The sequence below is a fragment of the Macrosteles quadrilineatus genome, unplaced genomic scaffold, assembly GCF_028750875.1.
Source record: "Macrosteles quadrilineatus isolate MER2022 unplaced genomic scaffold, UCM_ALF_1.0 Scaffold_7__1_contigs__length_78375512, whole genome shotgun sequence".
Lineage (NCBI taxonomy): Eukaryota > Metazoa > Arthropoda > Insecta > Hemiptera > Cicadellidae > Macrosteles > Macrosteles quadrilineatus.
Genome location: NW_026542600.1, coordinates 26112263 through 26126093, shown reverse-complemented (window position 1 = coordinate 26126093; position 13831 = coordinate 26112263). Strand labels below are relative to the sequence as shown.

At 32.0% G+C, this 13831-nt stretch overlaps 1 protein-coding gene across 1 annotated transcript in view; it reads right to left on the bottom strand.

Moving 5' to 3' along the window:
- LOC128997873 (neuroligin-1-like) overlaps positions 1 to 13831 on the bottom strand; it is a 129324-nt gene that overhangs the window by 63142 nt on the left and 52351 nt on the right. Inside the window, exon 3 of the mRNA XM_054423651.1 lies at positions 9122 to 9422. Coding sequence (XP_054279626.1) covers positions 9122 to 9422 — 301 coding nt within the window. The remainder of the gene's footprint in view (positions 1 to 9121; positions 9423 to 13831) is intronic.

The window sequence follows — 13831 nt, the reverse complement described above, 5'->3', positions numbered from 1 at the left end:
TTTCATAACTTTAACCATTATTATCTTTGAAACGGTAAGGTTTATGAACAAAAAACACAAGAGTAAAAGTGTCTTAAAATTACATTTTCTACCGGAATACATCATAAAATACAGGGTGTTCCATAAGAAAAATCAAAGTTGGCGGCCATATTGGGAAAATGGCGGCTAAAATATTTTTTTCGACTTGACTATAATTTAAAAAATAAAAAATCCAAGGCACTTACCATTTAACTTATTTTGATATCTCTTATGGTTTTCGAATAAAACAGCTGGCACACTTATATCAATCACCCTGTATAGTGTAACGCTGATGCGAAGGTGTTCAATCACATGTCTCACTACAATTAACTTACAGCAAACATGTAAAGCAAAGCATTCCACAAAACATTTAAGTAAACTCAGAGAGCTTACGTACTTCGCCAAAAGTTTCTGAAAGTCTGGAAAGCCTAACGATCAAACTTGATTTGCAATACGACTCAGATAAGTAAGACGCATTTCTCTGAGGAAAATAGAAACTGGGTGTTATTACAATATTGCACCATTAGTATCTATTTATGTATTACAGTTAACTCTGCATTTTTAAATTGGATTTAAATTTAAGTTGTTTGTAGGCTAGTGGAAACTACCAGTATACGGTTAAAAAAAATAAATCAGTACAATCAATGACCAATAAGAAATAAAAAATTACAATGAATTGATGCTAAATAATCGGGACTAATTTGTAGAGCTTTGGTAGGGCAAGGTACGGAACACTACATCGAGAGGTACAGTAATTCTTTTAAGTGTTTTAGATTTAGAGTTATTAATAACACATATTTACCATAATTCATTTATGCGTTTTTATCTTGTATTTCCTACAGGTAAAAGGTTTTAACATTATAAAAGTTACAATAGTTTTGTGGTAAATTTTCTAAATCCTATCCTACCATATAGGTAACAATATCTATAAAAGAAATTGACTAAAAATGGGGAATTAGAAATTTAAAATTCTTAATTCTTAATCTTAATTCGTAAAAAATACCTAAAAAGGTAGAGTCTTATTGTAGAAGTGTATGGTTATGCGTCTTATGTTAAGAGTTAATTTTACTGTGAATCACAATTATTCATGTTCTCATTCTGCATTTTCATTGTTTTTTTTTTAACCATCCATATTCTGAAACGTCCAGAAATTCACATATAATTATGGTGCAATATATTTGCGTGATTTTGGGTCGTAAACCAAAAAATAAAGAGAAAACAAATTATAATTTTTTTATATATTTTTTTTAGTTTGTATTATTTAAGTTCGAGGACGAGATTACCAAAGTACAATTCAAATCTCATCCATCAGTATCGTATTTTACGGCATAAATATTTCACTGTAAGAAGCACTGAAGCTTTATATGAAATAAACTCATTGTTGTAAAACGTTTAGGTAAAATAATACCATGTAGGTAAGCATGTGTTACTTTTCTGAAAGTGAACTGGGAGGAGGAAATAAATAAAAGAATAAAACACGTGGTCCATTAAAAGATACAGAGTGGATACTGCGCCAAAAGACATATCAGTTTCCTATGAGACAAAAAGTATGTCTCCTATCTCCTTGACCATAAAAATAGTGTCTCTAACTTTTACACAACCCCTAATCCTACAACGGTTCTAGATTGTGACAGTTGTGTATATACAAATAAAACTTGCAACGTTTATTATTTTAAATGTACTAGCAAATTCATTTTGAAACCATATAAATTTGATTAAATGTGTAAATTTAGAGTATAGATAACGCAAATACTTAGAAGTTTGTGTACTTGTACGTTGGTGAACTCTGATAAAGGACTTAAAAATCCCATAAATTTTAAATATCTTATATTAACATTGTAGACATTTATAAATTTGTTTTTTATACTGTGTACAAATCGAAAAATATAATTATTTTCATAAATAAAAGTTAGTAATAATAAGAAAAAAGCGCATAATGTTATTTTTATATGCGACCTCCAATTAATGTTAGTAAAATAGAAATTACCCCTAAAAATGGAAACCAAAGCAAATCTTTTTATGATGAGTGTTTTTTATTGTCATTTAATCAATATGAACGTTGAAGTCATAATGTAAAAAAAAAACACACACTAAACAAAACGATTTAAAATTGCTCAGCCATACTTTTATTACAAGTGTTCTCCATAAATGAAGTGTCGTTCGATCTACTATTATTTTAATGCAAATTTATTATTATTATTAAATTTATATTTATACCATTCTTATAAAAGAAGTGTTGTGAAATAAATGCTCAGTCAAGGCGGAAAACTCTGATACGCACGTTAGAGTTCGGACTGGGCGAAACAATTCTCAGGGCATAAGGATATCTGTCTTTTCACATATTTATTTTTTTTAATATTTAAACAATACGTAATAATTCGATTGTTCTTTGTAAATGCGATAGTTTTTCTACAACTTTCATTGCTAAGTGAGTAGTTTAATCATTTTACAAGATCTTAATTATTGTATTTTCTTAAAAGTTGACATTTCAAATCTGATTCATATTGAAATAATTTCCAAGTAAACATCATTACAATATCAGCAAGGTAAATGTTTATGAAATTTAACCTTACTTCTAAATTACTTCGCTTGAAAGTTTTTCCAAGGTTTTTTGGGGAACCAATGAACTGTACTGATACAAAAGGCTATGCTACTTTTGATTTGATTAGGCATTGTTAATATATTTAGTCTTTGTGCTAATTGAATTGTTTGTAAGAGTTAAAGTATTGTAAAGTTAACCAAGCACCTTCTCACTAAGTCATTAATTCCATTCCGTTAATAATACTATCAAGGGAGTGTCAAACGCACGGCCTCAATGTTTTGTAAACATTTCAGCGTTTAACCTTTCACTTTGAGTTCCACATAAAAACATGTTGTATTGCTCTCAAACAGATAAATTACGAGTTTGCGTGAATTGTTTACAATTCGTTATCTTTGGGGCGTTTTGTTAAACACGAAACTAGTCAGATAATCAGAAACTTATTTCTGCTAATGCAAATTAATTGGTTCGATTTTAACAAACCATATAGTATACAATTATATTCAAGCTAATTAATTTGTTTTATTTTACTTGTAATATTTTATTTTGCTGGTGGACAGTGAAAATTAGCAAGAAGTAGAAGAACCCTATAACTCGTTTCCCTAACAGTAACTGTGGATACAGTATCTGGCAATTTAATTTAAACGTAAATGATTATATTATGATATTTATAAAAACTTCAAATTACTAATAACACGACCAACCCTGTGGGTTTACGCAGATGCAACAAAAATTTTAGCCGCGTCTGTAAAACCAACAAACCAAGACAAGGACAGTAATACAACTGTCTTTAGAGTAAACAGTGTTGGAGCCTTTTAAGAAAAATGCACATAACCATTTATCTAAATTTAAATATATACACATAAACATAATGTACTGAGTTCATTTATAAAACTGCATACAATATCTAAGTCTTCTCCAAGTGGTGAAAAGCTTAATTTACCTAACCCGCCATGTTAAACTTCCCTATCCTAAGCGTGATGTATACAACTTCCTTACTTCTCGAGTGATGTAAAGTATCAAAAAACTCACTCGGTGATGTAATGAAACCCATTTAAATAACATTGAGTGGATAACTTAAAAAATATAACTCTATGGAGCCAACGACGTTTAACGCTAGAAATCAGCTGTGTGCTTGAATTTTATTGTTATGTTTTGAAGAATTTTCCTAAACTAGCTTTTGTTTGTAAATGAACCTTACTGTTATAAGATGAGTGAAATGGGTAATGAAAAATATTGTTCGTAACCTCCTGTATTGTCGGGTCAGGTAAAATCTTGTACGTTACACGTTACGCAAGAGCGTGTTTACATCACTTAGGTAAATTATGCAACTCGCTTCGCTCGTTGCACAACTTTCACCTGCGTGATGTAAAAACGCTCTTACTACACTTGTAATGTAAATAGCTATTATTCGAGGCTTGTTCAGAATAATTTTAGGGCTATTGTATTATAAACTATTTACAACTAAGGAACTATTGAATTACTATTAAGTGGAAATGATCAATGAACACTATACAAATCATCTGATTTATTAAAATAAAACTTTTAATCTTAAATTACAATGACTCGTTGATTGGACTTAAAAATAATGATAATAAAAATAATGATAATTTTAAGGGGGAGAGGCTGATTAAAATGTGCACTTAAATACAACAAAACAAATAAGTGGCCGGATAAATAGCTTACGAAGTATTACAGTGAATCTATATCGTACAAAATATAAATATTTATAAAGATTTACTTTTGGCAAAGCTTGTAGTAGGCTTACACATATTTGTAAGTAAATGTAAATGTCCATATGTAAATGTTTTAAGTGCATGCACCTAAGGGATGAAGAATAATTACACAACAAAGATTGTGTTGCCTTAATGATATTATAACTATCTGCACCAATAAATTATAAAGTTGAAACTGTTTGTATTTTGTTAAATGTCCTGTTAAATGTCCATTTTTTACAGTAAAATGCAATCGTTTTTAAATATAAAAGCCCTACTAGTCATGATAAAAATAATATTTGTCTTGTGGTTTTAAAATGTTTTACCTCAACTGACAATCCATGTAAACTGATCTGTTTGGAGATCAAAAGTGAAGTGCCTTTTTCGATTATGTAGCAACATGGACCAGTCGGTGGTGGCTGTATTAAATTGACGAATTTAATAACCAAACTAAATTAAAGTAACCAATCTGAACTTATACACGTAGTAAGGCAGATCAGAAACCCCGAGTGTATAAATTACCAGGATGTTATGCGTGAATGGCTATTTGATAATCAATAGAAGGTTGTCGCCTATAGGAAGGATTTGGTTAACCAGAGCCAAGCCAGGCATCTCGGATATTGGATATATTGTCCCTAGCTGACCATCGTTATCAAATGGCTACCGAAGATTCATAAGCATTATCAAATCTCGTATTGTTTGTCGCCAACCAAAATTATTGCAAGAGATTGTACTATTTGAGGAGAAGATTAGTAATCCAAATACCGTTGTAAGTCAAATACTTTACTCACGAATCGTTTCTTACATATTAAATCTTCATATTCATGATAAACTTTTACTATTTATTCAATTACCGTATGTCTTGTATTATTTATGTCTTGTTACTCCTAGGTATAAGTAGTTTTTTTCACTGTCTTAGAGCTTGCATGTATCCCTATTGTATTGTTCATCAGTTTTGCATTGTTACTTAGTTTTAGTATTTAGTCATGATGAGTATCTCACTATATTGTAATTCTTATTGTAAATTGGTGAAATCCGTTGGCAATAAATAAATAAATAAATAAATGACGACTTTAAGTATCTAAATGTAAAAAAGTTGGTAAATAAATAACATAATGGCTAAGTACTAGGAATTTATAACACTAAGTATGTAGTTATTGATTTAAGTTATACTTCAATAATGTAACTTATACTGACTCTAGCATCTATAGCAAAATTATAATCTTCAGGCAATCCACCACATTATGACTAAGGGTGAGGATTTTTAAGGGAGACTTCTGTAGATATGGCTTGCTATTTTAAACAATGATTTCTGTCCGGTGGTAAAACATTTTGTAATTACTGACGAACAATAAAAAGTGTTAAGGAACTATGGTAACAGTAGTTTCCAATCAATGTAGAATTTTCCCTGAATTAACACTGAAAACACCATCACAAATCACATCATAACTCGATTGTTGTTGTTATTCATGTTAACACGGATGGTTAATCATTGAGTTTTAATCATGCTTATTTGGTAAAAATAACCTTATATTTGTTAAGCATTGTGCTAGTTGTAGTATTTGAAAAATGCAGGGTATAATCTGTTAATTTTACTGTTATTGTTTTGATAAATTGCCACGATTCTTAATTCACTAATTTTATAATCACTGTATTAGTATTTACCGAAAAATCTATGAAATCTTCAAACTTAAGTGTTGTAAAACTAAATATATCTCCGTATAAAATAGGTTTTCCTACAGTTACCTAACAATGTACATGTTCTCTCACTGATTTGAGAAATCATAGTGGCCAATTCGCTCATCAGTGAGACAATGTTAACATTGTCTCACTCTAATTTACATTGTCTCACTCCAGATTTGCAACGTGAAGGCACGAAATATTGAGCGCGTAACATGCAGACAAGGTCGTATACGCGCGAAATACGTTGGCAGCACTGGCTGTAAATCAGCTGGTCAGCTGTTGTACTGTTGTTGATCGTGTTGATTAGTCGTATTGAAAGTTCACTTCTGTGTAAAAATATGCCACGTTTCTTTACTAATTTATTTGTTTTATTGTAAATGTAGGAAAAATATAATGTGCAACTCGAGTGCAAAGTGCAATTGCCTCACTCGAGAAACCATTCCTCACTCGCCTATGGCTCGTGAGTAGGGATTTCTCTCGAGTGAGTCAATTGCTCACTTTGCTCACTAGCTGCACAAATAACGATTTTGTAACCTATCATCTAGTCTACACGTTCTTTTTAATTATCTATGGGCTCAACTGGTCTATTGGAATTCTGATCAAGAGGCCTGAGTTCGATCCACGACAATTTGCTATGTGACTATTCTGAAGTCCAGTGATTATGAACCCTCCCTAAGCTATTGATCCACATATTAAGTAAAAGCTCTAAGGTGTGATCAATTATTTTTGTCTTTAAATTGGAGATTCGTCTCCATGGAAGCTGTAACGAAATGATCATAAAGCAATGTCATGGAACTGTGCTCTGGCAGCTGGCCTTTGATTTTGCAAATATTGCATCGAGCATAATTTTGTACATTGTAATCAAAATAATGTAAAGCCATTTAAATCTTAAATGTAAGTATAATCTAAAAATTGTTTCTATGTCACAGAACTTTAACTCCGAACGGAGTTAGGGGTAGAAATTGTATTTAAATGCGTAACCAAACACAAATATATAAAAAAAAACTTATTACCAACAACGTGGTCTAAAATTCCGATCTTACATTTACACAAATGAAACTTTAAAAATTGTGTTGGCCAATAACTCTTCCTATAAAACAATGAACTAATATTTTAAAGTTAATTTCGACCCAAACTGGATTTGAAGATCACAATGAGTGGCGTTTTTGTTTTGACATACTTTCATGTAAGATTTGTAAGCCTCTAATATATGTAGTTAAGCACATTTATTGAAATCCCAATAAATTTTTACAGTCACTGTGATTAATGGAGCTTATATGCTTAGGAGCTACTGAACCAAAAATAAGTTTTATAGTATAAGTGGTGTTAACACACTGCTTAAGCCATTGGTAGTAGATTATTTAGATTTCATAACCTTTGAAAATTGGTTTTGATTTGTTATTTAGATATTATGAAACAAACAATTATAAATTTAATCCACAGTAAAGCTTATATGGAAAGCTTCTCTCAGAGGGTATTTAAAAATCTTACACATTTTTATAAATTATGATATGATGAAAGTTGTGTATTGTTATTGTCAAATTATGAATCTATTGTAATTCACTAATGCCTGCTAATGTAGTCAATTCGGATTATACCAGGTATTTTTTCATAATTTACCATTATCTAATTGACTATATTCTTATACCTTTGTTTAGAAACTGATTTTTAAGTTAGGTTTCATATTGTTAAGTAATCCGCATTTAATTTTACACCTTACAGCTTATTAATATCATCGTTAATTATTGATTACATCAACGTAAAAAAAATAAATGATAGTCTTCCATATTGTTTCTACCATAGGAGGACATGAATGTTATCCTCATGAATTATGGATACCACTCAGTTTCGGCGTGAAATTATCCAATATAAATGAATACAACAGCGGTATTATACCCGCTCTATATTCCTGTTGACGATACTTCATAATCCAGTTTGCCTTATTTCCGCTTAAGCTTATTTTGTATAATATTAAATGATGGCACATTTCATCTTGATGTATGACGAGTAAGTAGGACATCATCGTACAGTTTGTGTATTAACATCAGTAGATAGTATTAAAGAATTAAATTTCATCTTATTATCCTTTGTTGTTAATGTGTTGAATTAGAATGATTTATTGTGAATGCTGTTTAAGTTGTCAGCTGAGGCTGATACAAATACACAAATCGTAAATGGATACTTTAGTTTACATGTACAAACTTTGCTCTGATAATCACTCTAAGACCAATTATACATTTAAAAAAATACTTCACTACTACTTTAAATGGGGGATATTCTGACATTTTTAAGGAAATATTTTTGTAAAAATCCAATCAGACAAATGGAAATTCGCTAGTCTGCAGGATTGCTACCGTGAGGATAATTCTATGTTAGCATATAATCAAGCCTGACAAATGTTGTATCCTAAAATAAGCGTGGAGAATATTAGAGGTTCAGTAAAAAAATGAATGCTATGTTATGTAAGCTACGATATCCAAACACAGTCATGTCCAGAGCCGACGATTGTGCAGTGACCAGTGCAACCCAGACTTAGTATACTTGTTTTGTATTCAAAATTCTTTTTGTATATTATTCTGTGTGTACCTACGCATCAAATTTTTAAAGAAATTGAACTCTGGAGCTTTATCTATAACACTTGATCACTTGAATCTATCAACACTTAAAACTACGTCTAACTTAAAAGTGTACTAAACTATCCTTGAGATATCCAAATAAAAATTTGATTACAACAATGTGCATACTTTCGTACAGCTCATACAAAAATTATAATGATAGAGGCGCGTAGTAGAACAAAGACCTAGTTTGGGTATTGTCCTTGAAATGAAATCAAATGGTCTTTAACTTTTTCTATTTGCACAGTTATTTTTCTTTTTACCCTCATGGGCAATGTCCTCGGAATAGATTAAGGGGAAATGATATCTTGCAAACAAGAAAAAATTGTATACATAGACGAGAGCCTTTGTATTGACTAGAGCTGGGAATGAACTAAACATTTTGGGAAGTAGAATTTATAAAAGCCTTAAAATTAAATATGAAGGATAATGTTTTCCCATTTTGGTTATAAAAGGGAAGTATATTATAATTAAAAACACCACGGTGTAATTGATGTTATACTTATATTAAAACTAAAAAAAAGTAAAAATAAATTGTGTAGATTACTTACCGCTTCCAGGAACGTAAATGTTGAGTCTTAAACAGTCCTCGCTTTGGTTTTGGAGAGAAGGTATCAGCCTGAGAAGTTTGAGGTAGCGAGACCTCGGCATCACCTCCAAGGCCTCCGTCTCGTTGCTGATGTCTGGCAGTGCCTGAGGACACACAGGAGGGGCGGAGTCCGCCAGCCGGATGCCGGTCCATGGGGGTGGAGGTTGAGGAGGGCGGAATCTTCTGAACTCTGTCGGAGGCGCGGCGTACGGAACTCCGTAGAAGATCTCCACAGGCTCTCGTGAGTTTGAGCTCTGAATAATCTGAAACAAGGGAATTCATCAATGATAAGTTATCTATTTGAATCTGATGGCAAGTATTGTAACTCCATATCGCGGTTTGCAGGCTTTTATAATTAATTTTTATAACATTGATTGCAGGAATTTCAAGAAATATATATTTCCAACTCAATCGTTTTCCTTTGTCAATCAGGGAATTCCTTTGCTAATACGGATAAATCATGGAAGATATAATGCCAAACGCTGATCAGTTCAAAGGCTCCCGTGAAGGTTAATACAGGTTTCGCCACCATGCAGACATCCTTAAACGGTCTATGGGTTAGGCAAAAGTCTGGAACCCCCCAGTTGACTTTTTAATGCATTGCAGTAGGAAAACCAAACTCGGAACATATTTACAACATGAGAAATTGCACTTTTTCATCAAAGTTACAACTTTGCCCCAGCCCCCAAAATGAGGTATTTTCGGGTCAGCCCCCAATTTTCAAACGTAAACACCTATCATGTGACCCCTCATTTTAAAGGGTTTCTCAAGACAAATTAAATGGCGCATACTAGAGGTCAATATCGCACCCCTAATCAAAATGGCAGCCAATTTAATTTAAGATGAGCAAGCAAGTCTGGAAACCCCCAGTTAACTTTATAACTTGTGGCAGTGGGAAAACCAAACTCGACACATGTTTACAACATAAAAATTCACTTTTTCATTAAAGTTAGAACGTGTACCCGGCCCCCAAAATGGGTTGTTTTGGGGGCAGGCCCAAATTTTCAAACGTAAACACCTATCATGTGACCCATCATTTTAATGGGTTTCTCAATACAAATTAAACGGTGCAAACCAGAGGTCAATATCGCACCCCTAATCAAAATGGCAGTCATTTTGAAATATCCCCTATTAACTTTTTAACAGGTTATAGCAGGAAAACTAAACTCAGCATACTTTTATAAAAAAAGAAAAAAATTCACCTTTTGGTCAGTATTAAAATATTAAATTTTTAAAGTCATCTTAAATAATTAAAATGGCTGCCATTTTGATTAGTGGTGCGATATTGACCTCTGGTTTGCGTCATTCAATTTCTCTTGATAAACCCTTTAAAATGAGGGGTCATAAGATAGGCGTTTACATTTCAAAATTTGGGACTGCCCCCAAAATACCCCATTTTAGGGGATTGGAAAAATTTGTAACTTTGATGAAAAAGTACAATTTCTTATATTGTAAATATGTACCGAGTTTGGTTTTCCTACTGCAACGCGTTAAAAAGTTAACTGGGGGGGTTCCAGACTTTTGCCTAACCCTGTATGACGTCAGCCGAGAGTTTCGTCAAAGATCACAGACAAGACACGTAAAGAAAAATAACATGCCAGGCTTGTTGCCATTGTGTTTATGTTTACCAGGTAGCATTTGGCCAAACAGGCTCTATTTACATGAACTATTTAGAGCTGATCGGAGGTTGGTGAGTAATGAATCTGAAATTACCAGCAGCTCAAGGGCTAAACTATGCAGTTTGATTAAACCATTTATGAAAGATTGTAAATACCAACCTTAAGTGGTGTCACTAATTCTAGCAGAATTAAAGTGGCTTTCACGAAGGTAAATAATATAAATCTAGTAATTGAGCAAAGCTTACAATCCCTAAACGATGACAATTGTTTGGAGTTTAAAATTTAAACTCCAAACAATTGAGAAATGCCAAACGTTGTTTTAAACTGAAAATCCAACTGTCATTTCCATGTTCAGCAAAGGTCATCATTCAACATTAGACAGTTAAGTAATTTTGCAAGTATTCATCAAACAAGTTGTTTTTTATGTTGTATGTAATCTTCATTTAAATTTTACTCTTTCCAGCAATAACCTATCTTAAAACAAGATGTTACGCTAATATGAATAATACATTAAGTTGCATAACATTGAATTAAATATTAGGGTAAAATGTTAATCGTTATTTACGCTAGCATGGTATATATTTACATGCATCCTGGCAGTATAATTATGGTGGAAATTGAAGTTTTAATGTAAAATACTTAAGATTGTCAGTATAATTTAGGACTACTAGTTTACGTATTTCAGTTTTATACAATGTAGTTTTAATTTCAAACAATAAAAACTCCAGCTAACTTCTTTTTTTATTTACCGCATTCAAAACTATAGTTTCATAAAAACACACCTATTATGATTCAAGAATTATTACGTTCAACAAAATATGGCTCAATTAGTACCCAAAACCAGAAAAAGGAAATTAAGTTGTTCTAAAGCTATGTGGCAAAAATGAAACCTCGAATGTATGAATATTGCATTCAATATGTTGTATAACAATTAAAGGGTTGGTTGGACACAGTGTTAAATTAATAATTACATTAAGAATATAATAAAGTAATAAATAAACACACACTTTACATTGCATTGAAATAGACCCTTTCAATAATGACATTAAGCTTCGTTAACTAAGAGCTATGTAATAAAACAGTACCCTTGCTGCTATCCTTATTTACTTTAACAAGATACTTTAACAATGTTTGATCATTAGTGAGCTTCTGGTATAAATATCAATATTTTACTGAACGACCTTTCCCAAACCAATCTACCTGATTCTTTAACTCTTTTAACGTCGATGATGCTTAGGAAAATACATTGTGCACAATGCCTGTGTTAAAAAATGCTAACATCGATATTTGAGTGAACTTGATTGTTCTTCAACTTGAGGAAACCTGATGCCCATTGTTTGCAAAAGCAAATAAATCAGAGTTAACCACCATCAAACCCTTAAGGGACCTGACTTCCCTACTTAATCAAAGATGCGGTTATCCTGCTGAATACCTTTATGTTACTGGTAGTCTTTTTTGGCTATAGTGTTTTAACAAGCAACCAAGTTCTGAAAAGATAAATCAATTATGGGGATCTTTAAAGGATTTGGGAAATTAAAAGAGCTGTTAAGAGGTTCTTAATCATAATCAGAGGCTTAATATGTTTATCAGTGATATCCAGTGGTCCAGTTTTATGCAAAAAATTACAAAATACAATAGAAACAACCAGATTGTTTATTGTTCGTTATTTTTTACTGTCTTAGCCATAATTTAATATATGTTCATCAACAATGTCTAAACATTTGAGGCTGAGTATAGTAAAAACGTCAACGGTTTAAGAGTACAAAGAGGTGTCTTGTGTAAAAGAATAAAACACAATGAATACCTTATTACCTTCATTGTACTAGCTGGCTGAAACGAGTTCTCTTTCACATTAGCGAGTGTAGAAACCCCTTATTAAAATCTTTTGAGTAACAGGTGATAAACTCCACACAAGTTTGTGGGGATTTAAGATAACATTCGCCGATCTTCTGGCACCAACTTTGATGAAAATTTGCCCCTCTCCAAAGTAGTTACCGAGCGAAACTAACTTCAAGGTGCTCTTTGATATCTCGTGGTTGGAAGAGTAAAGCGTAAACTGAAAACTCTTTCAGTTATAGAGAATTTTAATGAGTTATTACTTTGTATTTCAAGAGTATTAGCTATGGCTTGGATATCCTTTCCGCCTTGAGAACTGCTCGGGTGGTGTTTAATGTACCGTAGTCGTCTTACTCTTGGGTTGATATTTCAAACAACTTCGGTATCATTGTACAATGTTAATGTTAAAGAGCTTTTGAAGGCATATACTGTTGATATTATAATGTCTTGATTAGAATTTTCGTCTTGGTGCTATTGCACGAATATATAAATACGTCTTCCAACACTTTCCGATATCCTTTCATCTTGCAGTAAACACACCGTTAATAGAAATTGAAAAATTTTGAAGGGTAATCTTAGATTTATTCGGCCAAATTAAGTGTTGTAGTATAACTTTGATTACTGTCAAAAGTTGTTGTATTCTGACACTTTCATTGAAAACATAAACAACACAGTACTTATTTATTTATATAATCAATTTCAGCCTTTTATATTTATAAATTATTTAGTTATATTTATAAAAGTAGGCCTACTGTGTTTTTTTATGTTTTCTAAGGTATTATATGGTCCCCAAAAGAATTGAGACAACTCAATCAAACCCTTAATCTTTTGACTAAGGATTTGATAGAGTTGTCTGAATTCTTCTGGGGACCAAATAATACCTTAGCATAAGGACAGCATTTTGACATTCTGTCTCCAAAAAACTTAACTAATGTCTTGGGCCTGATAATGACCAGTTTAAATGGCTGAAATTGATAGCTCTTTTAAAACATGTTATACATATTCATCGTCTTGAAAATGTTTGCGGTGTAGCTATATCGGAATGTGTTGGATGTTTAATCTTCCTTTATATATAGTAGCCCTATTATTCTATGTTTCATATTAATACCAAAGTAATATTTTTACACCTTAAGATAAAATAGCTGATTCCTTATATGGGAAATTCGCTAACGAACACCCTTAATAACTTTATGAATGCTGACATTTAAAATATATTT